The sequence below is a fragment of the Pseudophryne corroboree genome, chromosome 11 (assembly GCF_028390025.1).
Source record: "Pseudophryne corroboree isolate aPseCor3 chromosome 11, aPseCor3.hap2, whole genome shotgun sequence".
Classification (NCBI taxonomy): Eukaryota; Metazoa; Chordata; class Amphibia; order Anura; family Myobatrachidae; genus Pseudophryne; species Pseudophryne corroboree.
Genome location: NC_086454.1, coordinates 306138112 through 306165421, shown reverse-complemented (window position 1 = coordinate 306165421; position 27310 = coordinate 306138112). Strand labels below are relative to the sequence as shown.

General features: G+C 47.3%; 1 protein-coding gene across 1 annotated transcript in view; it reads left to right on the top strand.

Annotated features, from left to right (window-relative positions):
* The window catches only part of ITFG1 (integrin alpha FG-GAP repeat containing 1), a 402294-nt gene that overhangs the window by 310806 nt on the left and 64178 nt on the right, over positions 1–27310 (top strand). The window contains exon 14 of the mRNA XM_063945577.1: positions 15692–15770. Coding sequence (XP_063801647.1) covers positions 15692–15770 — 79 coding nt within the window. The remainder of the gene's footprint in view (positions 1–15691; positions 15771–27310) is intronic.

Sequence of the window (27310 nt, the reverse complement as noted above, 5' to 3'; positions counted from 1 at the left end):
ATTTATCCCCATTCTCTCCTCCCATTGTTTTTAAGGCTGCAAAAATTTGGCAGGCGTTGCGAGTGCTCACTAAGTTTGATGTTTTTGATCCGGATACTCTCCTCTGGTACTCTCGCTGGCTCCCTGAGCTGAAGTCTCTTGCTGGGTGTGGTGTATGGGCCTCGAAATCTGTGATTTCTTTGTCCCAATTCTATAGTGGTGGTACATTGAAATCCTTCCAGCAATTGAAGGATGATTTGGTTTGCCCAACTCGTATTTCTACCGTTTCCTCCAGCTTCGTCACGCACTGCGGACCCAGTTCGGGGACTCTCCTGCAATTCTCCCGTTTCCTATTAAGGCTTTTGTATTTAATCTTGGCCACAATAAGACGATTTCCCTCTCCTACCTACATCTCCTTGCCTTGCATCATACTGACCCACTCTCTCGCTTACGTGCGAGGTGGGAGGTCGACCTGGGCCCGGTGGATGAGGAAGAGTGGGAACTTGCTATAGCATACCCACGTGCTGTTACCAAATCTCTTAGGTTTCGGCAGATTCAGTTTTTTATATTTCATAGGACCTATATGACACCAGTTAGACTTGCTGGGTTTGTAAGTGGGCGCTCTGACGCCTGCCCTAAATGCGCAATTGCCCAGGGTACTTTCTGGCATCTTGTATGGACATGCCCTATTATACAGTCCTTTTGGTCTCGGGTCAGGTCGGTTCTGGAAAATACTGGGATACCCCTGAGAGTATTAACCCCCGTAATTATGTGTTCTTGGGATAGTGGGCTCTGATTTCCTGTCCAGGTAGGAGGAATTGTACGTTCATAATGTCTGTGCCTTGGCCAAGATGTGTATTGCACGACTTTGGATGGAACCTAAAGGACCCACTTTTTCCTCCTTCAAGGCACTGATGAATGACTCTATCTCTAAGGAACGTTTTGTTTACATGCAACATAATGCCAGTTCCAAATTTGGGAAAATATGGTCTCCCTGGCTAGAATCTATATATTCCTCACATGACCCCTCTTTATACCCTTTTTATCCTTCTTTGGACCTGTAGCAATGTCCTTTGGGTTTGGTTCTTTGGAGCTTGTTCTTCCTGATTACTCTGCAGTACACTTTACCCTCTGTACCTACCGTGCGTTTGTTTGTTTGTTTGTTTATTTATATATAGTTTTTTTTTTTTTTGGGGGGGGGGGTTTCCTTGTAGGCATTTGCCTGCTTTACTTGGTTAGGTTGTATTTTAAAATTACATTGCACCCAATGATATATTTGTGTACAGATTTGATATATCAATTATTTATTGTTTTGCAAGTACCCTAGTACTATACATATGTTTCTGACATGCTTTGTCTGACACTGATGATGTACTGTACTATGGGGGTAATTCCAAGTTGATCGCAGCAGGATTTTTGTTAGCAATTGGGCAAAACCATGTGCACTGCAGGGGAGGAATATATAACATGTGCAGAGAGAGTTAGATTTGGGTGGGGTGTGTTCAATCTGCAATCTAATTTGCAGTGTAAAAATAAAGCAGCCAGTATTTACCCTGCACAGAAATGAAATAACCCACCCAAATCTAACTCTTTCTGCACATGTTATATCTGCCTCCCCTGCAGTGCACATGGTTTTGCCCAATTGCTATAAAAAATCCTGCTGCGATCAACTTGGAATTACCCCCTATATGTGTACCACATGACTTGTAACGTGTTTGGTTGTTTATGCCATCTATCATCTGTACCTGACACTCTTTCATAAATAAAAAGTTTACTCTATTAAAAAAAGTACCAGCCTGTCAGCTTGTAACTGTGTTTGAAAAATGACAGGAGCTGGTTGGTTGGTACTTTATCTCTCTCTACTTTATCACTTTCCAAATATTAGTAAGTAGACCCCCAATGTTGACTAGTACTGAAGAAAACAATCCGTTTTCCATAGATGGGGGAGGTTATGAGATATTTATCTCCCCCACACTCCCAAACATGTGTGTACACTGTACTTAAGAGGGATGACCCCTCTTCCAAACGATATACCATTTGCCGTTATTGTCTGGTGGTCACCAGACATTAATATTCTGTTCTACAGAAAACATGCTTTACATAGGTGGGATAGGGCATTACACAGTGGTAGATTTCCCACTAGGTATGTACTTAGGGGCGCCACTTGCTGCAGTAAGAGTGGCACCCGGGCTTGTGGGTGCAGTCTGTGTGATAGGAAAGGGCAGGACCATGCAGCTGACTGAGGAGCTTGAGCGTTGTCTCCAGTAGGGACACGGTGTGGCATCCTCAGTGCACACAGCCCAGTAGAACCATGTCTGTAGCATGACTCCATCAGCTGCTCTCTCTGGCAGGTGACACAGAGGGCATCTACCCATAGGGCCCCAGTACTGGTGCTATATGGGAAGAGGGCTGTCCCCATATAGCTCTCTGTATAAGACTCTGTGTTGGTATTGTGACAAGAACACTGGGATAGTGTTTGAGGGCAGGTATGTTTGTCCCAGGTTCTTGTCTTACATGTTTTAGAAAATGAAAACTTCTCGGAAAATGCTTTGTTTTGTTAGAACCTTTTCAGTTTGCTGGAAAAGCTGGATAAGGGCCCTGAGAGAGAGAGAGGGCGAGTTCCAGACATTGGGCCCAGTTCGGATCTTTGGCCTCACAGAGGGCTAATCAGGGCTTTCAGCTGTGCAAGAGCCTTATAGGGCTTCTAGCCTGATTAATGTGTGCAGACTGCCTGGGAAGACTGCAGGATCTCTGTGAGATAAACACGCTTCCTGATACAAGTGAGCTATACAGTGTTTACTGGAGAACTCTGTGGTTTTGTCTAGTGATAGTTAGGAACATCTTGTGTTTAGTTCGTGCCGGACAGGCAAGGTATTTTCTTTTGGTGTTTGTTTTATTTTCTGTATAATAAAACTGGCTGTGGCCAGTTGCACCAGAAACTGGACTTGTGTCATTTCTCAGCTGCTGCGTGCTGCCATTTACCCCAGGAAACGGCACCTTACAGTGTTACAACTTGGTGGAGAATGCGAGCATGCCGTTCTGTGCATAAGTGAAAGCAGCAGCTTTATGAGGCCTGCAGAAAACGGTGGTTTATGCAGATACAGCCCAGTGTGAAGTTACTGAGACTCGCACTGAGGATTCGATATATGTCCTGGGTGAAAGCAGCTACAAAGCCGCCTGAAAAGTCTGTCGACATGGAGGAACTGCTCAAAGCCTTGCTGCAAGCTACAGCGGCTCAGCAGGAGGCCAACAGACAACAGCAGGTGGCAATGGAGGAAAATAGGAGACAGCAGCAGGTGGCTATTGACAAACTTTACAGGCAACAGCGTCAGGATAGAGAGGCCTTAACAGAAGTGGTGCAGAGCCTTGCGGCCCGGATTGGGGATATGGCCATCAGTGCTCAGACCAGCTCTAGTTCTATACGGGCCAGTCACTTCCTGCAGAAAATGACAGAGGCTGATGATGTGGAGGCCTACCTGACCACGTTTGAAAGGACTGCCGAGCGTGAGAACTGGCCGAAAGTACAGTGGGCCAGTCTGCTGGCACCTTTTCTGTCAGGTGAGCCCCAAAAAGCGTACTTTGATTTAAGCCCTGCTGAGGCTCGGGACTATGATAAACTAAAGACTGAGATCCTGACCCGCCTGGGAGTCACGCTGTCAGTACGAGCACAACGGGTGCACCGTTGGGTATACGCCATGGAGAAGCCTCCTCGCTCCCAGATGCATGACCTTATTCAGCTAACAAAAAAATGGTTACAGCCAGAGACATTAACTTGTACCCAGATGGTTGAAAGAGTTGTCATGGACCGCTATTTGAGATCTTTGCCCGTGGTCCTGCGCAAGTGGGTGAGCCATGGAAACCCGGAAACTGCTGACCAATTAGTGGACATTTGAGAGAGAGAGAGAGAGGTATTTGGCGGCAGAGGAACTACTGATGACCACCCAGCAACCCATAGATCCTCGACAGCGTCCTTCAGTAAAGACTGGTAAGACTGTTCCGTGGGAAAACGTTGCTGGGCGGTTAAGAGAATGCAAGGCTGGAGAGACTGTAAACACTGGCCCTGGAGACAGGCCAATGGGGCTAGAACGGTCTATGCTGCCCAAACGTGTTGATAATCGTGTGGTTAAATGTTTTAGGTGTGGTATGCCAGGTCATGTTATTGCCAATTGCCCAGTCACGCAAGAACCCATGCAATGTGATGCTGCCTTTGAATGTCGCAGAATGTCTTTCTTTGCTAGGTTAGCCTGTACTGTGGTACCTTCACCTGAGCTGGAAAAACAAATGTGTGATGTGTTCTTAGAGGGTAACCGGGTAGAGGCCTTGCTAGATTCAGGAAGTTTAGTTACCCTCGTGAAAGCTGGGTTAGTGAACCCCTTAAAGGTCCAGCAAATACCTATTGGGGTAACTTGCATACATGGGGATACCCAACATTAGGTCAGTGCTGAAGGGAATATAGAAACTTGTTGTGGGTCAGCAATTGTTAAAGTAGAACTGGTCCCCACCTTGGTGCATGAGGCCATAATAGGGGGGAATTTTCCTCATTTTTGGAAACTGTGGGAATCACGGTTATCAACAGGTGTGAGAAGTAAAAAGCCAGTTGATAATACCGGTGATTTTATGGATGTACGTGTGTCTTCGAAACTTTCTGACCCTTTGCCTTTTGCTAGTTTGGCTGGGGAAGTGACAGATGGGGAGTCGAGTGAGGACCCTCTTGCTGGGAACAGAGACATAGTAGTTAGAACTGAAAGCGTGCCTGACCTGGAGATAAAGAAGGATATGTTTGCGTCTGAACAGTTAAAGGATCCTACCTTAATAAAGGCTAGAGAGAATGTTAAGGTTGTTAATGGGGAACCTGTGGTACCAGGTGACAGGGTTACGTATCCCCACATGGCCATCTGTAATGAGCTCTTGTACCATATTGTGAAAACGGGTGAGGATGTGGTGGAACAGCTGGTAGTTCCCCAGCCTTATCGGAAAACGGTACTAGATTTAGCTCATAGTCACGTTACAGCAGGACATTTAGGGGCAGAAAAAACCACTGAAAGAGTTTTACAAAGGTTCCTTTGGCCAGGGGTTTAAAAAGAAGTGTCTGAATATTGTTCTTCCTGTCCTGAATGCCAGTATCATGCCCCTAGACCCCATTTCAGGAGCCCACTAGTTCCCATGCCTATTATAGAGGTCTCGTTTGACAGAATAGCCATGGATCTCGTGGGGCCCTTGTTAAAGTCTGCTCGGGGCCATCAGTATATCCTGGTAATTATGGACTATGCCACTCGATATCCTGAGGCTGTCCCTTTACGCGCTATCACAACCAAGGCGATAGCTAGGGAGCTGGTGCAGGTTTTTAGTAGAGTGGGAATTGGTACCAAAAGAAATTTTGACTGACCAAGGTACTCTATTTATGTCAAGGATCATGAAAGAATTGTGCAAATTATTTAAGGTCACTCACCTCAGGACGTCCATCTACCATCCCCAAACTGACGGGTTGGTGGAAATGTTCAACAAAACATTAAAAAGTATGTTTAAAAAGGTTGTTGATAGAGATGGGAAAAACTGGGATTGTTTGTTGCCCTACTTGTTAATGGCCATCAGAGAAGTTCCTCAGTCCTCTACGGAGTTTCTCCATTTGATTTGTTGTATGGTAGACACCCCAGAGGGCTGTTGGACATTGCCAAAGAGACGTGGGAAGGACAGCCCACTCCTTATAGAAGCGTTATTGAACATGTAACACAAATGCAGGATAGGATTGCAGCCGTGGTACCTATTGTCAGAGAGCACATGGAACAGGCCCAAAGTGCTCAACAGAGGGTATATAACCGGAGTGCCAAGATACGGGAATTGTTTTGGTACCCACTGTGGAAAGCAAATTCCTAGCTAAATGGCAGGGTCCATTTGAGATTAGGGAAAAAGTGAATGAGGTTAATTACAAAGTATACCAGCCGGGAAAGAGAAAACCCGAACAAATCTACCATGTTAACTTAATCAAACCCTGGAAAGATAGGTTGTCTCTGTCAGTGGAGCCTTGCCCTTCGGTGTCTTCACCTCGGTTGCTTCCCGCAGTAAAGGTGTCAGAGACATTATCAGCTGATCAGAACAATCAGGTTAAAGAATTTCTCATCCAAAATAGGGAGATATTTTCAGAGCTGCCTGGCCGAACGACCATAATAAAACATGACATTGTCACAGAACCAGGGGTCAGGATCCATTTAAAGCCATATAGGATTCCTGAAGCTCAGCGAGATGATGTTTCTAAAGAGGTTAAAACCATGTTAGAACTTGGAGTCATAGAGGAATCTAACAGTGAGTGGTCCAGTCCCATAGTTCTCATCCCGAAGCCCGACGGTAGCATACGCTTCTGTAATGACTTTCGTAAGTTAAATGAGGTGTCCAAGTTTGACGCATACCCCATGCCCCGTGTGGATGAGCTTATAGAAAGGCTGGGAACAGCCAGGTTTCTCACCACGTTGGACCTGACCAAAGGTTACTGGCAAATACCTTTATCTGATAGCGCAAAAGAAAAAACAGCCTTTTCGGTTCCGGAGGGGCTGTACCAGTATAAGATGTTACCCTTTGGGTTGCATGGGGCTCCAGCAACCTTTCAACGGGCGATGGATAAAATTTTGAGGCCCCATAGAAAATATGCAGCTGCCTATTTGGATGATGTGGTAATTCACAGTACAGACTGGGGGTCCCATTTGGTTAAAGTACAAGCAGTACTGGACTCAATCAGAGAGGCAGGGTTAACTGCTAACCCAAAGAAGTGCTGCCTCGCAATGGAGGAGGTCAAATACTTGGGCTTCATCATAGGCAGAGGTCTGATTAGGCCGCAATTGAATAAAATTGATGCTATTCAAAACTGGCCTCGTCCAGTGAATAAAAAACAGGTAAGGGCTTTTTTGGGAATAGCTGGGTACTATAGACGGTTTATTCCCAATTTTGCGACCATAGCTGTGCCGTTGTCAGACCTTACCAAAGGGAAGCAGTCAAATATGGTGAAATGGAACCCTGATGCAGAAAAAGCGTTCCAAGCGTTAAAAGTGGCTTTGTGTTCACAACCTGTATTGATAACACCAGATTTAACAAAAGAATTTGTGGTACAGACCGATGCCTCAGAGGTAGGGATAGGGGCTGTGCTGTCCCAAACCAGAGATGGGTACGAACACCCTATCATTTATTTGAGTAGGAAACTCAATGAGCATGAAAAAAGGTATGCCATTGTGGGAAAGGAGGCTTTGGCCATTAAGTGGGCACTTGATACCTTGAGATATTACCTCTTGGGTAGACAATTCAGACTAGTGACAGATCATGCCCCTTTAAAATGGATGTATGTAAATAGAGGCAAGAATGCTCGTGTAACTAGATGGTTTCTAGCATTGCAGGATTTTAAGTTTACTGTCGAACATAGACCGGGTACACAATTGGCCAACGCAGATGCATTGTCCCGCATCTTCTGTTTGGGGGCTACAAGTGTTCCGGCCCCTAGGTCGAAACAGGGGAGGGGGATATGTGACAAGAACACTGAGATAGTGTTTGAGGGCAGGTATGTTTGTCCCAGGTTCTTGTCTTACATGTTTTAGAAAATCAAAACTTCTCGGAAAATGCTTTTGTTTTGTTAGAACCTTTTCAGTTTGCTGGAAAAGCTGGATAAGGGCCCTGAGAGGGAGAGAGGGCGAGTTCCAGACATTGGGCCCAGTTCGGATCTTTGGCCTCACAGAGGGCTAATCAGGGCTTTCAGCTGTGCAAGAGCCTTATAGGGCTTCTAGCCTGATTAATGTGTGCAGACTGCCTGGGAAGACTGCAGGATCTCTGTGAGAGAAACACGCTTCCTGATACAAGTGAGCTATACAGTGTTTACTGGGGAACTCTGTGGTTTTGTTTAATGATAGTTAGGAACATCTTGTGTTTAGTTAGTGCCGGACAGGCAAGGTATTTTCTTTTGGTGTTTGTTTTATTTTCTGTATAATAAAACTGGCTGTGGCCAGTTGCACCAGAAACTGGGCTTGTGTCATTCCTCAGCTGCTGCGTGCTGCCATTTATCCCAGGAATCAGCACCTTGTACCCTTACATATAGGGGGTTGTGTCATTATAAAGGGTGTTGGCGTTCTGACGGGCGTCAGGATTCTGGCGTCTGCACTCCGACAGCTGGGTCCCCGACATCCAGCATCTTTACCGCATCCCTAATACCCCTTTCACATCTCCAATGCCGGATCCCACCCGGGAATTGGAAACGGGTCCTTCCCGGGTGGGATCCGGCATTGGAGACTTTCCTACCCTTTTTGGCTGGCTGTCCGACCCGGCAATATACGGGTCGGTTGCCATAGCGGCGGGGGGGGGGGGGGCAGAACTGGGAGATGAGCTCACCTCCGCGCCGCCTCTCCCTATCTAGTAAACGGGTCCCGTGTCGCATCGACCCGGGAATCCGTTTACACAGCCACTAACCCGGGAATAACACTGCTTGTAACCCGGGTTGAATTACTGGGTCAGGCGACCCGGGAATATGGACTTGGCGCTTTCACACCGCACACTGACCCGTGTCGACTCGGCAATATGTCGGGTCGATACCGGGTTATTTGTGCGATGTGAAAGGGGTATTATATAGGGCTCTGCAACCAGTCTATCATTACTGTGTTACCCAAATAAAAAAACCTGTAGCCTGGTATTCTGAGGCAAAGTGCCAAATACACATTTGTGTGTTGTCGATTGCTTTTTTTAATTTTTTTATTGTGTTGTTGTTGATGTGTTGTGTGTTGCTGATGTTGAAATGTGATGAGCACAAACATCAAAAAATTACCTCTCTGCAGGGGGGATTCTAAAACCCTCAGCAGCTGAAAAATTTAGCCCCTTTTTCCAGTAGGGATTAACTGTTCCTTAACAATAGTTATATTACAATAGATATATAACTAGAAGCTACTTTTGGGACTACAGTAACAGTTGTGTTGTCTTAAAAGCCAAAGTTAAACAACACTGCTACTTTGTCTATCTAGTTTACTTTGAGTCGGGGAATAGAGGAGGCAATGTTTTCCTGGCAGGAGCAGTGTTTTAAGCAGAGTAGTATTGATTTAGGGTCTGGTAAATGACATATCAAGAAAGTATAAACAACAGTGCGGGTTCAGCAGTCAGGCTGAGCTCTCTCCACCCCTGCATACTATTACGTGGTGTTGTTCACAAAGCCGCAGCAGACCTTTTTGAAGAATTCTTTTTTTATAACGGATGTCGCCAAGGTCTAGTTTGAATAGCTGCCGAGCGATTGATTTTCCTGACAGCGTGGGTCCCGAAAGCCGTGCTGCGCTTAAAGCTTTGGCTGTATTCCTTTGAAGTCTTTGTTCCTATTTGGTGTCTCCTCAAGTGCTGGAGGTTTTCTATACCACAGATATTTTCACTGACGTGTTAAATGGTCCAGAAGTGGATAGGAAGATTGACCTCATGACGTTACGCAATACGCTTTAAAAAAAAAACTCTTTAATATAACCAATGCAAAATTAGAATTTAGAAAGAAAAATGAAAGTACTGAAATATTAACAAAAGTTATTTGTATGAGTTTTCCTTTAATGGGCTTGATCTGACTTTAGAGTGTAAGGAGTTATATAGATGGGGTACAAGTAGGGTGGCCAATCCCAGGCCATTTTTTCAATCACGGGAATCGGTATTGAAATATGATCAATCCTGGGATTGGCTGCATTTCAATGTGTCCCACCCGCCCTGCCCAAACCAGCCCAGATAACTCATAGCACTCTGGACGGTCCTGGGGTTGGGACACATCCTGGGCAATCCGGCGGGCTGCTCTGTGGTCCGGCAGGAGGGGCGGGCGGCTGGCTGCGCAGCGTGACCTCTGACTTCACGTCCACTGCGCATTGCGCCTAGCCGGAGCCACGGGGGAGGTGAGCAGGGTAGGGATGGCCGTTGGTGGGTTATCCATCGATTTTTACCATTGATGTATAACCTTGATGGTGTAAACCCATCTGGAAGGGATCCATCGATGGTTTTACCCATCGATGGTCACCCCTGCATTACTGTATAATGAAATGTGGGCCAATCAGAACCCGGGGGCGTGGCTTCATGGGTGTCAGGGTCGGGGCTATACTCTGTGCCCTGACACTGAGAGAGAGAGAGAGAGAAAAAATCGATAGCAGTGAACCATCGATGGCGGGAAACCATCTGGTTCTCCCCCATCGATGGTAAAAGTATTCGGCATTGGTCATAGACCATCATTGATTTTGAATTATCGATGGTCTATGTCCATCCCTAGAGCAGAGGGGGCATGTAAAAAACTAGGTTGCTGGCCAATCCCGAAATCCCTTGGATTGGAAGCTACAATCCCGGGATTGAATCCCGGACAATTTTAGGTCGGGATCCCGCCGATACCAGGATTGGTCACCCTAGGCACAAGCTTTTATTAGTGGATGTGTTGTAGGCACTATATGGGAGAGAAGGGTACTGGATGGTGTTAGAGACAGTGTAACAAATAAATGGGCAACGGATGTGTTAGAGGAAATGTAACAAAGAGATAAGAAAATTATTTGTTGGAGGAAGTAAAATAAAGAGACATTTAATGAAAGTGTTAGATGAAGTATCATTAAGAGATGTTTTGGAAGATGTATCATGAAGAGATGGCTGATGTCCTGTTGGAGGACGTGACAGGTAATAAAAGTGTTGGATAAAGTGCCATGAATAGGTGGGTAATGGAAGTGCTATGAATGGGTGCGTAATGGAAGTGTTGGAGGAAGTACCATGAATAGGTGAGTAATGGAAGTGCTATGAATAGGTGCGTAATGGAAGTATTGGAGGAAGTGCCGTGAATAGGTGGGTAATGGAAGTGTTGGAGAAAGTGCCATGAATAGGTGGGTAATGGAAGGTGTTGGAGCAAGTGTCATGAAGAGATAGGTAATGGAAGTGTTGGAGGACATGTCATGATGAGATATTTGATGGAAGGTTTTGGAGGAAGTGCCATGAATAGGTGGGTAATGGAAGGTGTTTGAGGAATGTCATGAAGAAATGGGTAATGAAAGTGTTAAAGGAAGTGCCTAGAAAGGATGAGTAATGGATAGTGGTGGAGACAGTTTCATAATAAGATGGGAAATGTGTTGGGGGAAGTGTAGGAAGGTGTGTAATGATGGAATAGATGCTGTGAGATGTACAGTACAAGTGGGTGAGGATAGGAGGTAATGTAGATGTTGGATAGTGTGTAATGATGGAACAGATATGAGGTGTACAAGTCGGTGAGGATAGGGGTAATGTAGATGTTGGATAGTGTAGGAACGTGTGTAATGATGGAACAGATGTTAGGTTTAAAAGTGGGTGAGGAGGTAATGTAGATGTTGGATGGTGTAGGAAGGTGTGTAATTATGGAACAGATCCTGTGAGGTGCAGAATTGGGTGAGGATAGAGGTAATGTAGATGTTGGATGGTGTAGGAAGGTGTTTAATGATGGAACAGATGTTAGATGTAGAAGTGGGTGAAGAGGTCATGTAGATGTTGGATGGTGTAGGAAGGTGTATAATGATGGGACATATGTGAGGGGTACAGTGGGTGAGGAGGTAATGTAGATGTTGGATGGTGTAGGAAGGTGTGTAATGATGGAACAGATGTTAGGTGTAGAAGTGGGTGAGGAGATAGTGTAGATGTTGGATGGTGTAGGGAGGTGTGTAATGATGGGACATATGTGAGGGGTACAGTGGGTGAGGAGGTAATGTAGATGTTGGATGGTGTAGGGAGGTGTGTAATGATGGAACAGATCCTGTGAGGTGCAGAATTGGGTGAGGATAGAGGTAATGTAGATGTTGGATGGTGTAGGAAGGTGTTTAATGATGGAACAGATGTTAGATGTAGAAGTGGGTGAAGAGGTCATGTAGATGTTGGATGGTGTAGGAAGGTGTATAATGATGGGACATATGTGAGGGGTACAGTGGGTGAGGAGGTAATGTAGATGTTGGATGGTGTAGGGAGGTGTTTAATGATGGAACAGATGTTAGGTGTAGAAGTGGGTGAGGAGATAGTGTAGATGTTGGATGGTGTAGGAAGGTGTATAATGATGGGACATATGTGAGGGGTACAGTGGGTGAGGAGGTAATGTAGATGTTGGATGGTGTAGGGAGGTGTTTAATGATGGAACAGATGTTAGGTGTAGAAGTGGGTGAGGAGATAGTGTAGATGTTGGATGGTGTAGGGAGGTGTGTAATGATGGGACATATGTGAGGGGTACAGTGGGTGAGGAGATAATGTAGATGTTGGATGGTGTAGGAAGGTGTATAATGATGGGACATATGTGAGGGGTACAGTGGGTGAGGAGATAATGTAGATGTTGGATGGTGTAGGGAGGTGTTTAATGATGGAACAGATGTTAGGTGTAGAAGTGGGTGAGGAGGTAATGTAGATGTTGGATGGTGTAGGGAGGTGTACAATGATGGAACAGATGTTAGGTGTAGAAGTGGGTGAGGAGGTAATGTAGATGTTGGATGCTGTAGGAAGGTGGGCAATGATGGAACAGATGTGAGGAAGTAATGTAGATGGTGTGTAATGATGGAACAGATGTTAGGTGTAGAAGTGGGTGAGGAGGTCATGTAGATGTTGGATGCTGTAGGAAGGTGGGCAATGATGGAACAGATGTGAGGAAGTAATGTAGATGGTGTGTAATGATGGAACAGATGCTGTGAGGTGTATAAGTGGGTGAAGAAGAAGTTAATATAGATGTTGGATAATGTAGGGGTTAGTATACAGCAGTAAATATTGCCGGATTGAGGGAATAATGGCGGGATGGTTTGGATTGCGTACAGATTGTGTGCGTGTACATATATGTTTCTCTTTCTATAGAGGTATGATCTCCCATACAACAGCAGCAACAGATTGCTACCATGGAGATGCTGGCTGTGTAATGTTGTAGCCACTCACCTACACGTGCACTGGTAAATCTATATTTGTTTGAGTAGACAGCGTATGCATAACCCTGGATACAAGGTACAATACCAATGTGCAGTAATGAACATCTGGTGCAGCAACGTCACTTGAAAAGATCAGAGAGACAGCGTCCTTCAGTATGCAAAGGTCAAGTTGTTTTGTGGCTGCTCCTTTAATGATAAACGCCTGATTATAGTGTGTAGTATTCTGCCAAGCAGGAGACCGCATTAAAACTTCACCACTGTGCAATGCAGTCTGACGGAAGACAGGCTTGATCGAGTTGTTCCAGGCGGTGTTTGTTCCCATCAATCAATCCATCCCTCCTCTCCATCTCTTCCCTGTATATCTGCATTGCTGGACGCAGAGAAATGGGCCTGTTTTCTGCACCATTGAGTGCTTCTGTGACGACTATAGAGAACTATTCAACTCCACTCCTGGTTTCCTGACCTCAAATGTCAGCTCATCTCTGCACGTCGGCTCTTCCGCTGGCATCCCAATGGCAATTCTTCCAGTTCAAACACAACGTACCCATGCACATGATAATATGTTATTACAATGTCTTGTCATTATAAGAACTGCTGTGAGTATTGTGAGAGAATAAAGATGTGTCCTCATACACCTGGTGTCGATACGCTATACAGTGCAACGCGGCCATGACCTCCAAGAAGTGTAGCGCACCGTATTTCTCTTTTAGTTTTGCACCTTATTCACATCCCAGACAAAGCGAAACACCACTTACAGTCTGCTAGAGATTCTGGGCTGAGACTTTAAACGCGTACAAAAATGCTGATGATGCACAACCGAACTCAGCATGGGAGAAAGCCGCAGCCGCTCGCACTGGATCCATTCTTACACAGATTAAGGCTCGGTGCACATCAGACTGATCAGTGCAGTATAGCAATGTAGTTTTGTCGGCGGACGGCATGCCGGCTGTCCCGACGCCGACACCCCAATCCTTAAAATCCCGACAGGGGCGAGGTAAGTATGGTATCCTTCCATACCTCCTAACCCCCCCTCTCCCCGCAGCCTACCCCTAAACCCCCCCCAGGTCGCACTCAATCTCCCAAACACCCCTTCCCCTCTCTCCACACAGCCTAACCCTAACCTCCCCTCCTAGTAGGCTAACCCAAACAACCCCCCCCCCCCACCCCAGGTGACACCTAAACTCCCCCAAAAAAAACCCTCCCCCCTCTCCACACAGCCTAACCCTAACCACCTCCCCTCACAGCCTAACCCATACCCCCCCCCCCCCCCCCAGGTGGCACCTAAAATTCCAAACATCCCTCTCCCCGCAGTTTAACCCTAACCTCCCCCCTCGCAGCCTAACCCTAAACCCCCGCCAGATGCACCTAAACTCCCAAATATCCCCTCTCCCCGCAGTGTAACCCTAGCCTCCCCCCCTCGCAGCCTAACCTCACCCTCTCGCAGCCTAACCCTAAACCCCCGCCAGATGTCACCTAAACTCCCAAACATCCCCTCTCCCCACAGCCTAACCCTAACCTCCCCCCCTCGCAGCCTAACCCTAAACCCCCGCCAGATGGCACCTAAACTCCCAAACATCCCCTCTCCCCACAGTGTAACCCTAACCTCCCCCCCTCGTAGCCTAACCCTAACCTCACCCTCTCGCAGCCTAGCCCTAAACCCCCGCCAGATGGCACCTAAACTCCCAAACATCCCCTCTCCCCACAGCCTAACCCTAACCTCCCCCCCTCGCAGCCTAACCCTAAACTCCCGCCAGATGGCACCTAAACTCCCAAACATCCCCTCTCCCCACAGCCTAACCCTAACCTCCCCTCCTAGCAGCCTAACCCAAACATCCCCCCCCCAGGTGGCACCTAAACTCCCGAACATCCCCTCCCCCCTCTCCACACAGCCTAACCCTTACCCCCCCAGGTGGCACCTAAAATTCCAAACACCCCTCTCCCCGCAGCCTAACCCTAACCTACCCCTCTCGCAGCCTAACCCTAACCCCCCCAGTTGGCACCTAAACTACCAAACTCTCTTCTCCCCCCCCCCCACCCCCCCCCCACCCCCCAAAAAAAAAAAAAATCCCTGCCATTAACCTGCCCACTATACTCATGGTCGGGATTCTGGCGTCAGGTCGCCACCGAGCCCGCAGCGTGGCGAGCGCAGCGAGCCCGCAAGGGGCTTGCTGCACTCGCCCCTCCCCGCCGGGATCCCGGCGTCGGTATGCTGCCGGGATCCCGGCGTCGGTAAGGTGACCGCCGGTCACCCATACTACACCCGTTTCAAAGTGTAGTCAAAAACACCTTAAATAGAAATGTATCTTTTTTTTTTTTTTTTCAATAGTTAACTTATTTTCTTACTATGTCACCTACATTTCCTGCCCATTGCCAAAGGCATGTTTACTATATGTGTGTATGTACGCTTGGACTATTATTAGCGAAGGTCATTTCTGCTTTTATAAATCTTCATGTCTAAAAGTGCCTGTCATACATACACACTGTAAGCTGTCATTTTGTGGCCTGCAGCTGTATTCATCAGAATAACGACGGCCACTACACTCCAAGCCATCTATACTCTTGCATTGTTTCTAAGGTAAATATTTACAGATCCGACTCACAAAATGTCTGCCTTGACGGTGTTCAGTTCTTGCCACAAAATGTCTGCTTACAGTACATGCATTGACAATGGGTGCACTTTAAGATGGCAATGAAATATGTATATATATTTTATATAGTGTAATGTAAAAGTGTAATCTTAAAATGTATAGTAATGAATCCCATAGCTCAAATCATCCTACAGGAGTAGGTTGGTAGTACATGGAGTTGTGTATTAATCATGGCTTCTTTTATTTCAGCCATTCGGTGTTAACCAGCCAGGTCCGTACATAATGTACACAACAGTGGATGCGAATGGCTATATGAAAAACGCCTCAGGTAGGATGGGACTTTTTAACCTGCTTGGTTGTTTTTTTTGTAGTGCCAACTGTGTACACTTTGTGTGTAGATTTCGTTTTTGCAGTCCCATGCATCGGTGGGATTGGTATACACATCTGTTCCCTTTTCCATGAGTATAATTGCTGATACTGTATGTACAGGTTTATGACTAAGTACATGGTACAATTTAATGTGTGGTATGTTCTGTGTTTAGTACGATGTGTCCTCATACATATAATACGTTTGGAGTGAGATGCCTGGTGCGAGTGAGACGGTAGTTACCGGGCGGCTTTTTGCTGAAATTGCGCCTTATTCGCAACATAATGCAGCTAGGACGCACAAGGAGGCTGTGCTGAGTAATGTGATTTATGACACGTGTATATTGTGTGTGGCTGAGTCTGTATACGGAGCAGAACAGAACTTGTATTGGGAAAAACCTGCGCTGCTACGTTGTGGTACTTCATGTACAGATTCAGAGACTCTGTCGTACACAGATATACAGGTGTCACATATCACATTAATCAGCACAGTGTCCCAGTTACATTGCGTTGTGACTAAAATGCATTTTTTCGGCAAAAAAGACGCCCAAAGCTAGAAGATTCTCATGCATCCTGGCGTGCCAAGAGGGTCTGTTTGGCGTCACTGCGGCAAAGATGTATGAGGACACATCTGTATATAGTGTGCTAGATAAACTACATACTGATGTGTTTTAGAGAGATTATTTCTTTTTTAAGGAGAGTACTCAGGTGTCTGTGAGATTTTCTGTCAGATTACTGTTGTCTGTCACGCGTTTTGCCATTTGATGACGTGTTTAATTGTAATCTGTGGAAAATGATACAGGTGCCAAACTACAAGTCCCACCAGACCCTGCCAACTATCAGCTATCATATGTGTGGCACTGAATGCTGGGGCTTGTAGTCTTACGTCAACCGAAGGGCTGTAGCGTTGTGCAGACCTGTTAAGTCATTTTTCAGTTTGCACGAAACTTTCCAGAATCGTGTAATCAGGTATCACACAAATTGGTCTGCAGCTGCTGCTGTTTATTAGAACAGATGGAGGTTTATGTATTGTCTCACAGGACAGGTCGCACAGTGCCCTGAAGCCACCCGAGGGTTGTAACGCACATGGGAGGGGATTCTGTAATAGAACTAGCCAGTCGAAGGACAGCACTTATTTAGAACGTTAAGGGGGGTACTCACGGAGCGACCGCTGCTTAAAATCTAAGCAATCTGACTAGATTGCTTAGATTTTAAGCAGTTATCACTCCGTGTGTACCCCCACAGCGATAGCGATGCGCGGCCCCGCGCATCTCAATCTAGCAGGACGCTCATTTCACCCGCTGGGTGAAATGAGCCCCCTTCCCCCGCACGCTCAGCACACATCGCGCTGTGCTGAGCGGGGGGAGAGATGTGTGCTGAGCGGTTTGCTCAGCACACATCTCTCCCCAAATCGGGGCGTGAATACGGCCGTTTACTGTACAAGATCCAGGTGAAATGTTTACAACAGGAGCTGCTTGTGATGCTGAGTTATCCTGACCTTATCCTGCTAAGAGGGGCGGCATGTGACAGCATAGGGGGTCATTCCGAGTTGATCGCTAGCTGCCGTTGTTCACAGCGCAGCGATCAGGCTAAAAATCGGCATTTCTGCGCATGCACCGCAATGCGCACGCGCGACGTACGGGTACAAAGTCCTTTGTGGTTTTACACAGGTTCTAGCGAAGCTTTCAGTCGCACGGCACAACGCAGGAAGATTGACATGAAGTGGGCGTTTCTGGGTGGCGACCGACCGTTTTTAGGGAGTGCTTAGAAAAACGCAGGCGTGTCGGGGAAAACGCAGGCGTGGCTGGGCGGGTGTGTGACGTCAAAAGCAATCCCTCCGTCGTTAGAATCAACGCACACGGAGAGTAACTACAGGGCTGGTCTTGTTTTGCACAAAAAGATTTTGCAGACGCTCTGCTGCACAAGCGTTCGCACTTCTGCAAAGCGAAAATACACTCCCCGGTGGGCGGTGACAATGCGTTTGCACGGCTGCTAAAAACTGCTAGCGAGCGATCAACTCGGAATGACCCCTTAGTCCCTACCTGCTTATAATAACACCTTCTAAGTGTCCAGAACATTAGTGCCTGAATGCAGATAGAGGGTGAACCCTAGGGGAGGTGCGCAGGCAGCATCCGAATTCCGCCTCAGGACCAGCTCTGACTGAATGGCTCCATCACAATGGCCGCCTGCCATGTATGAAATGGATAGCTCTGTCATTCGTGACATTGTTTTGCTGTTAAATAGCTGCTCCCCGCAGGTTTACTTCAGTCACACTACATTTAAAGTTAATTAAGGGGATTGTGTTTCAATGAAATTGCATAATCTCAAGTGGAAATGAGTGTTGCGAAAATAATCCTCAAGCCACACAAGATTTTAGATATTTCTTATCGAGAGGGAAATTTACATACGGAGCTGTTATTAACCTTTATTATTGTCAAACCTTTCATTATACTGTGCCGTCATTCTACGTTACAGAGAATGTTTAATAAGGCGAGTGTACAGTCTTTGCCACACTCACCTTGCACACTGAGGCACATGTGCACCTTGCCCACCCATGCGCGCACCTCAGGCACCCACGCACCTCGGCGACACACTCGTAAAAACACCTTATGCACTCATGTACACCTCAAGCACACACACACAATACCTCGCGCATTCACCTCTCCCACCCACTTACAAGAACGCCTCATGCACTCACGCTTCCACCTATCCACTCACATGTGCACCTCAAGTATACACTCACACGTGCACCTCGGTCTCCCACTAACATGTACACCTTAGCCACCCACTCACAAGAGCAGCTCATGCACTCACGCGCACAACTCTCCCACCCACTTACAAGAACGCCTCATGCACTCACATGCGCACCTCAAGCATATACTCCTGTGTACACCGCTAACACTCACACCTCAAGTAATATGTGCAACTTGTCCATGCACTCACTGTTGCCCTCACCTCGCCTACTCACACTTGCTCACAGATGCACCTCACATACTCTCACACTAACATTAACTCGCTGATACTGTATTGTTTTAGACTGTGTAAGTAAACCCTGCTGGATAGTGTTGCACGTCATTGGAAGTCAGCCTGTGCCCCCATCCTGCTGTGTCTCTCACAGTCACAGGAAGCTTGAGTCCAGTGACAGGAGCACCACCATGACTTTCACCTGTAACTGTACCCCTTAAAATGTGCTAATATTGCATTGATGACCCTGGTCAGTGAATATTGGTTCAGTCCACAAAATGGCTGCTTCCCCAGACTGTAACCAACATGTTCTCAGACACGGCACTGCCACGTCTCCCAACGTTTTAGACCCATTAATCGACACAAGGGGTAGAGCCACTTAACAGTGGGGGCACGGCCACATCCTGGGTGACTGCTCTCAGACACCAATCATTGCTCTCTGGGCAAAGCCAGCATACCCCTGCCTCCTTTGTGAGAAGATACTTCCAAAATATGGCAGCGTGTGTAGATAGATGGAATAGATTAGTTGGAATCATTTTCCTGCCTCCATTGCCAGGAGAGAATTTCCATTACTTCGGATAATGCAAGCCAACCACTAGGGTCTTCTGTGCTGTAGTCCTTTGTGCATTGCTGTCTTACTGAGCTCACAATATAATAATGTAACGTTTACACCTTCGTTCTCTGTCAGTTTATGCTATATTAAACACATCTGCTTTCATCACAGGCTTCGGTGTCTGTTAGTGTCCAATCGTAAGTTTATTTAAGCTTTGCGCCATAATTAAACATCTCTGCAGTAATACACAAGGGGGCAGATGTACTAAAACCCTTCGGTGGAGAGAGATAAAGTATCAGCCAATCAGCTTCTAATAGCCATGTTACAGGCTATGGCCCCCATTTGTCAAGCCTTGTAGAGTGATAAATAGCACGGTGGTAAAGTACCAGACAATCAGCTCCTAAATTCCAAGGCACAGGCTGTGTTTTAAAAATGTCAGTTAGGAGCTGATTGGTTGGTACTTTATCACCTTGCTATTTATCACTCTCCAGGGCTTGATAAGTGAGGGCCTATGTTTGAAAAATAACAGGATCTAATTGGCTGATACTTTAACTCTCGACACGTAATCACTCTCCAAGACTTGGTACACCTGCCCCATTGTCACTGAGATATGGATAACATGTTGCTACATGGATCGCAGTTATTATTATTTTTTTTTAATGCAGCCCTTTTGTAAGAAGTGATACATTTGGCTAAAAATGACTTTTGAAAACACTGGAGACGTCTGTGCTGGAGGACACGGTATCATGTCACTTCAGATGCTGCAATCCTCGTACTGTGTTAATGTGATATAATCGCTGGCTTTGAGTCAGCGCTCAGGGACTAAACGGTTATCAATAAATTGTTACATTTTCCCCTCTCGGCTCCGAGCCCGCCCTTGTTGTATCTATGATTGATCCAAACATCTTCCCTTTTAAAGCAACAAATGACGGAGAGCAGTGTAATCATACCCTGCCAGTCATTGACAGCTGACAATGGGCACCCCGATGAACACTGCCATTAATTCCGCGCACCCACACAAAGCATCTCGCTGCACGGCTGTGAATGTTACTCGGCGCTATTGATTTATCGGACACATTTTCATAATTTATAGGGAAGATGATAAACGCCTGATGGCACGGATAGCAGAAAGCTTTCCTTGCTGAAAATCTTTATGGAAGCGTAATCTATGGGGAAATGGTTTCCTCAGCAGAGCTGGGCTCCGCACGCCTCGCTGATCTACTCTGCAGCATTGATCTGCACCCATTTAGACTTGTTGGGTTGTTTTTTTATTATTATTTATAATTTGCAAAACTTTGACCTTTCAACCTTAAGATATTGCATTTCTGCGTTCTTTTTGGGTACATTTATCTGCAGATGAATCTGATCCTACTATATTTGGGCTGAATCGCTGGAAAGCGGATGCAAAGGACCAGACTTTTCTCTAACGTCCTAGAGGATGCTGGGGACTCCGTAAGGACCATGCTGGGGACTCCGTAAGGACCATGGGTAATAGACGGGCTCCGCAGGAGATAGGACACTTTAAGAAAGACTTTGGATTCTGGGTGTGCACTGGCTCCTCCCTCTATGCCCCTCCACCAGACCTCAGTTTTAGACTGTGCCCAGAGGAGAATGGGTGCACTGCAGGGAGCTCGCCTGAGTTTCCTGCTTAGAAAGCATTTTTGTTTGGATTTTTTCTCTTTTTCAGGGAGCACTGCTGGCAACAGGCTCCCTGCATCGAGGGACTGAGGAGAGAGGAGCAGACCTACTTAAATGATAGGCTCTGCTTCCTCGGCTACTGGACACCATTAGCTCCAGAGGGAGTGAACACAGGTTCATCCTGGGCGTTCACCCCCAGTGCCGCGCCGCCGTTCTCCTCACAAAGCCAGAAAAAGTCTAAGGCGGCAAAAGCCTTTGGTGCTTTACAGAGGTAACGCACAGCACCGCAGCTGTGCGTCATTGCTCCCATACACCTCACACACTCCGGTCACTGTACGGGTGCAGGGCGCAGGGGGGGCGCCCTGGGCAGCAATAAAACACCTCTCCTATGGCAAAAGTATATATACATGTACAGGTGGGCACTGTACATGTATATAAAAGAGCCCCCGACATTTTTAGTAAGTTTGAGCGGGACAGAAGCCCGCCGCCGAGGGGCGGGGCTTCTCCCTCAGCACTCACCAGCGCCATTTTCTCTATCGTCCTAAGTGGATGCTGGGGTTCCTGAAAGGACCATGGGGAATAGCGGCTCCGCAGGAGACAGGGCACAAAAGTAAAGCTTTTACAGGTCAGGTGGTGTGTACTGGCTCCTCCCCCTATGACCCTCCTCCAGACTCCAGTTAGATTTTTGTGCCCGGCCGAGAAGGGTGCAATTCTAGGTGGCTCTCATAAAGAGCTGCTTAGAGAGTTTAGCTTAGGTTTTTTATTTTACAGTGATTCCTGCTGGCAACAGGATCACTGCAACGAGGGACAGAGGGGAGAAGAAGTGAACTCACCTGCGTGCAGGATGGATTGGCTTCTTGGCTACTGGACATGAAGCTCCAGAGGGACGATCACAGGTACAGCCTGGATGGTCACCGGAGCCACGCCGCCGGCCCCCTCACAGATGCTGAAGCAAGAAGAGGTCCAGAATCGGCGGCTGAAGACTCCTGCAGTCTTCTTAAGGTAGCGCACAGCACTGCAGCTGTGCACCATTTTCCTCTCAGCACACTTCACACGGCAGTCACTGAGGGTGCAGGGCGCTGGGGGGGGGCGCCCTGGGAGGCAAATGAAAACCTTTAAAAAGGCTAAAAATACCTCACATATAGCCCCAGAGGCTATATGGAGATATTTACCCCTGCCTAAATGTACTAAATAGCGGGAGACGAGCCCGCCGAAAAAGGGGCGGGGCCTATCTCCTCAGCACACGGCGCCATTTTCTGTCACAGCTCCGCTGGTTAGGAAGGCTCCCAGGTCTCTCCCCTGCACTGCACTACAGAAACAGGGTATAACAGAGAGGGGGGGCAAAATAAATGGCAATATATTAATATAAAAGCAGCTATAAGGGAGCACTTAATCATAAGGCTATCCCTGTCATATATAGCGTTTTTTGGTGTGTGCTGGCAGACTCTCCCTCTGTCTCCCCAAAGGGCTAGTGGGTCCTGTCTTCGTATAGAGCATTCCCTGTGTGTCTGCTGTGTGTCGGTACGTGTGTGTCGACATGTATGAGGACGTTATTGGTGTGGAGGCGGAGCAATTGCCAAATATGAGGATGTCACCTCCTAGGGGGTCGACACCAGAATGGATGCCTTTATTTGTGGAATTACGGGATAGCGTCAACTCGCTTAAGCAGTCGTTTGCCGACATGAGGCGGCCGGACACTCAATTAGTGCCTGTCCAGGCGCCTCAAATACCGTCAGGGGCTGTAAAACGCCCCTTGCCTCAGTCGGTCGACACAGACCCAGACACAGGCACTGATTCCGGTGGTGAAGGTGACGAATTAACCGTATTTTCCAGTAGGGCCACACGTTATATGATTTTGGCAATAAAGGAGATGTTACATTTAGCTGATACTACAGGTACCACTAAACAGGGTATTATGTGGGGTGTGAAAAAAACTACCAGTAGTTTTTACCGAATCAGAAGAATTAAATGACGTGTGTGATGAAGCGTGGGGTGCCCCGGAAAAAAAAAAAAAAACTGCTAATTTCAAAGAAGTTATTGGCTTTATACCCTTTCCCGCCAGAGGTTAGGGAGCGCTGGGAAACACCTCCTAGGGTGGACAAAGCGCTAACACGCTTATCAAAACAAGTGGCGTTACCCTCTCCTGAGACGGCCGCACTTAAAGATCCATCAGATAGGAGGATGGAAAATATCCAAAAAGGTATATACACACATGCAGGTGTTATACTACGACCAGATATTGCGACTGCCTGGATGTGCAGTGCTGGGGTAGTTTGGTCAGAGTCCCTGATCGAAAATATTGATACCCTGGACAGGGACAATATTTTACTGTCGTTAGAACAAATAAAGGATGCATTTCTTTATATGCGTGATGCACAGAGAGATATCTGCACACTGGCATCACGGGTAAGTGCTATGTCCATTTCGGCCAGAAGAGCTTTGTGGACACGACAGTGGACAGGCGATGCGTAGAGGAGTTATTTGGGGTCGGTCTATCGGATTTGGTGGCCACGGCTACGGCCGGGAAATCCACCTTTCTACCTCAAGTCACTCCCCAACAGAAAAAGGCACCGACCTTTCAACCGCAGCCCTTTCGTTCCTTTAAAAATAAGAGAGCAAAGGGCTATTCATATCTGCCTCGAGGCAGAGGACGAGGGAAGAGACAGCAACAGGCAGCTCCTTCCCAGGAACAGAAGCCCTCCCCGGCTTCTACAAAAGCCTCAGCATGACGCTGGGGCTTCGCAAGCGGACTCGGGGGCGGTAGGCGGTCGTCTCAAGAATTACAGCGCGCAGTGGGCTCACTCGCAGGTAAATCCCTGGATCCTGCAGATAATATCTCAGGGGTACAGGTTGAAATTAGAGACAGAGCCACCTCGCCGTTTCCTGAAGTCTGCTTTACCAACGTCCCCCTCAGAAAGGGAGACGGTTTTGGAAGCCTTTCACAAGCTGTATTCTCAGCAGGTGATAGTCAAGGTACCTCTTCTACAACAAGGGAAGGGGTATTATTCCACTCTTTTTGTGGTACCGAAGCCGGATGGCTCGGTAAGGCCTATTCTAAATCTGAAGTCCTTGAACCTGTACATAAAGAAGTTCAAGTTCAAGATGGAGTCACTCAGAGCAGTGATAGCGAACCTGGAAGAAGGGGACTTTATGGTATCCTTGGACATCAAGGATGCGTATCTCCACGTTCCAATTACCCCTCACACCAGGGGTACCTCAGGTTCGTTGTACAAAACTGTCACTATCAGTTTCAGACGCTGCCGTTTGGTTTGTCCACGGCATCTCGGGTCTTTACAAAGGTAATGGCCGAGATAATATTTCTTCTTCGAAGAAAAGGCGTATTAATTATCCCATACTTGGACGATCTCCTAATAAGGGCAAGGTCCAGAGAACAGCTAGAGATGGGTTTAGCACTATCTCAAGAGGTGCTAAAGCAACACGGATGGATTCTGAATATTCCAAAATCCCAATTAATGCCGACAACTCGTCTGCTGTTCCTGGGGATGATTCTGGACACAGTTCAGAAAAAGGTTTTTCTTCCCGAAGAAAAAGCCAAGGAGTTATCTGACCTGGTCAGGAACCTCCTAAAACCAGGAAAGGTGTCTGTACATCAATGCACAAGAGTCCTGGGAAAAAATGGTAGCTTCTTACGAAGCAATCCCTTTCGGCAGATTCCATGCAAAGGGATCTGTTGGACAAATGGTCAGGGTCGCATCTTCAGATGCACCTGCGGATAACCCTGTCGCCGAGGACAAGGGTATCCCTTCTGTGGTGGTTGCAGGAGGCTCATCTATTGGAGGGCCGCAGATTCGGCATGCAGGATTGGATCCTGGTGACCACGGATGCCAGCCTGAGAGGCTGGGGAGCAGTCACACAGGGAAGAAATTTCCAGGGAGTGTGGTCGAGCCTGAAAAAGTCTCTTCACATAAGCATTCTGGAACTAAGAGCAATCTACAATGCTCTAAGCCAGGCGAAACCTCTGCTTCAAGGAAGACCGGTGTTGATCCAGTCGGACAACATCACGGCAGTCGCCCATGTAAACAGACAGGGCGGCACAAGAAGCAGGAGGGCAATGGCAGAAGCTGCCAGGATCCTTCGCTGGGCGGAGAATCACGTGATAGCACTGTCAGCAGTATTCATCCCGGGCGTGGACAACTGGGAAGCAGACTTCCTCAGCAGACACGACCTTCACCCGGGAGAGTGGGGACTTCATCCAGAAGTTTTCCACATGCTATTAAACCGTTGGGTAAAACCAATGGTGGACATGATGGCGTCTCGCCTCAACAAGACACTGGACAGGTATTGCGCCAGGTCAAGAGATCCGCAGGCAATAGCTGTGGACGCGCTGGTAATACATTGGGTGTACCAGTCGGTATAGGTGTTTCCTCCTCTGCCTCTCATACCAAAGGTATTGAGGATTATACGGCAAAGAGGAGTAAGACTAGTGGCTCTGGATTGGCCAAGAAGGACTTGGTACCCGGAACTTCAAGAGATGGTCACGGACGATCCGTGGCCTCTACTTCTGAGAAGGGACCTGCTTCAGCAGGGTCCTTGTCTTTTTCAAGACTTACCGCGGCTGCGTTTGACGGCATGGCGTTTGAATGCCAGATCCTAAAAGGAAAAGGCATTCCAGAAGAAGTCATTCCTACCTTGATAAAGGCAAGGAAGGAAGTCACCGCGAAGCATTATCGCCGTATTTGGCGAAAATATGTTGCGTGGTGCGAGCAGCGGAGTGCTCCGATGGAGGAATTTCAACTGGGTCGTTTTCCTACATTTCCTGCAATCAGGATTGTCTATGGGTCTCAAATTGGGATCTATTAAGGTTCAAATTTCGGCCCTATCAATATTCTTCCAAAAAGAATTGGCCTCAGTCCCTGAGGTCCAGATTTTTATCAAAGGAGTACTGCATATACAGCCTCCTGTGGTGCCTAAGGTGGCACCGTGGGATCTAAATGTAGTTTTAGATTTCCTCAAATCCAATTGGTTTGAACCACTAAAGAATGTGGATTTGAAATATCTCACATGGAAAGTGACTATGTTACTGGCCCTGGCTTCGGCCGGGAGAGTATCTGAACTGGCGGCTTTGTCTTATAAAAGCCCTTATTTAATTTTCCATTCGACATAGGGCAGAGCTGCGGACGCGTCCGCATTTTCTCCCTAAGGTGGTATCAGCGTTTCACCTGAACCAGCCTATTGTAGTGCCTGCGGCTACAGACGACTTGAAGGACTCCAAGTTGTTGGACGTTGTCAGAGCCTTAAAAATATACATTTAAAGGACGGCTGGAGTCAGAAAATCTGACTCGCTGTTTATACTGTATGCACCCAACAAGTTGGGTGCACCTGCTTCTAAGCAGTCGATTGCTCGTTGGATTTGTAACAAAATTCAACTTGTACATTCTGTGGCAGGCCTGCCACAGCCTACATCTGTTAAGGCCCATTCCGCAAGGAAGGTGGGCTCATCTTGGGCGGCTGCCCGAGGGGTCTCGGCATTACAACTCTGCCGAGCAGCTACGTGGTCAGGGGAGAACACGTTTGTAAATTTTTACAAATTTGATACCCTGGCAAAGGAGGACCTGGAGTTCTCTCATTCGGTGCTGCAGAGTCATCCGCACTCTCCCGCCCGTTTGGGAGCTTTGGTATAATCCCCATGGTCCTTTCAGGAACCCCAGCATCCACTTAGGACGATAGAGAAAATAAGAATTTACTTACCGATAATTCTATTTCTCGGAGTCCGTAGTGGATGCTGGGCGCCCATCCCAAGTGCGGATTATCTGCAATACTTGTACATAGTTATTGTTAACTAATTCGGGTTATTGTTTAGGAAGCCATCTTTCAGAGGCTCCTCTGTTATCATACTGTTAACTGGGTTTAGATCACAAGTTGTACGGTGTGATTGGTGTGGCTGGTATGAGTCTTACCCGGGATTCAAAATCCTCCCTTATTGTGTACGCTCGTCCGGGCACAGTACCTAACTGGAGTCTGGAGGAGGGTCATAGGGGGAGGAGCCAGTACACACCACCTGACCTGTAAAAGCTTTACTTTTGTGCCCTGTCTCCTGCGGAGCCGCTATTCCCCATGGTCCTTTCAGGAACCCCAGCATCCACTACGGACTCCGAGAAATAGAATTATCGGTAAGTAAATTCTTATTTTCTCTCCACAGCACCGATGAGAGGAAGCTCCCCGGACTCTCCCCTGCTTGGCACACGGTGTAAGGGGGTTTTAAAGTAGAAGGGGGGCACATTATTGGCATTTACACATTAAGCAGCGCTACTGGGTAAACATTTTGTGTGTTTCTCCTGGGTCATATAGCGCTGGGGTGTGTGCTGGCATACCCTCTCTCTGTCTCT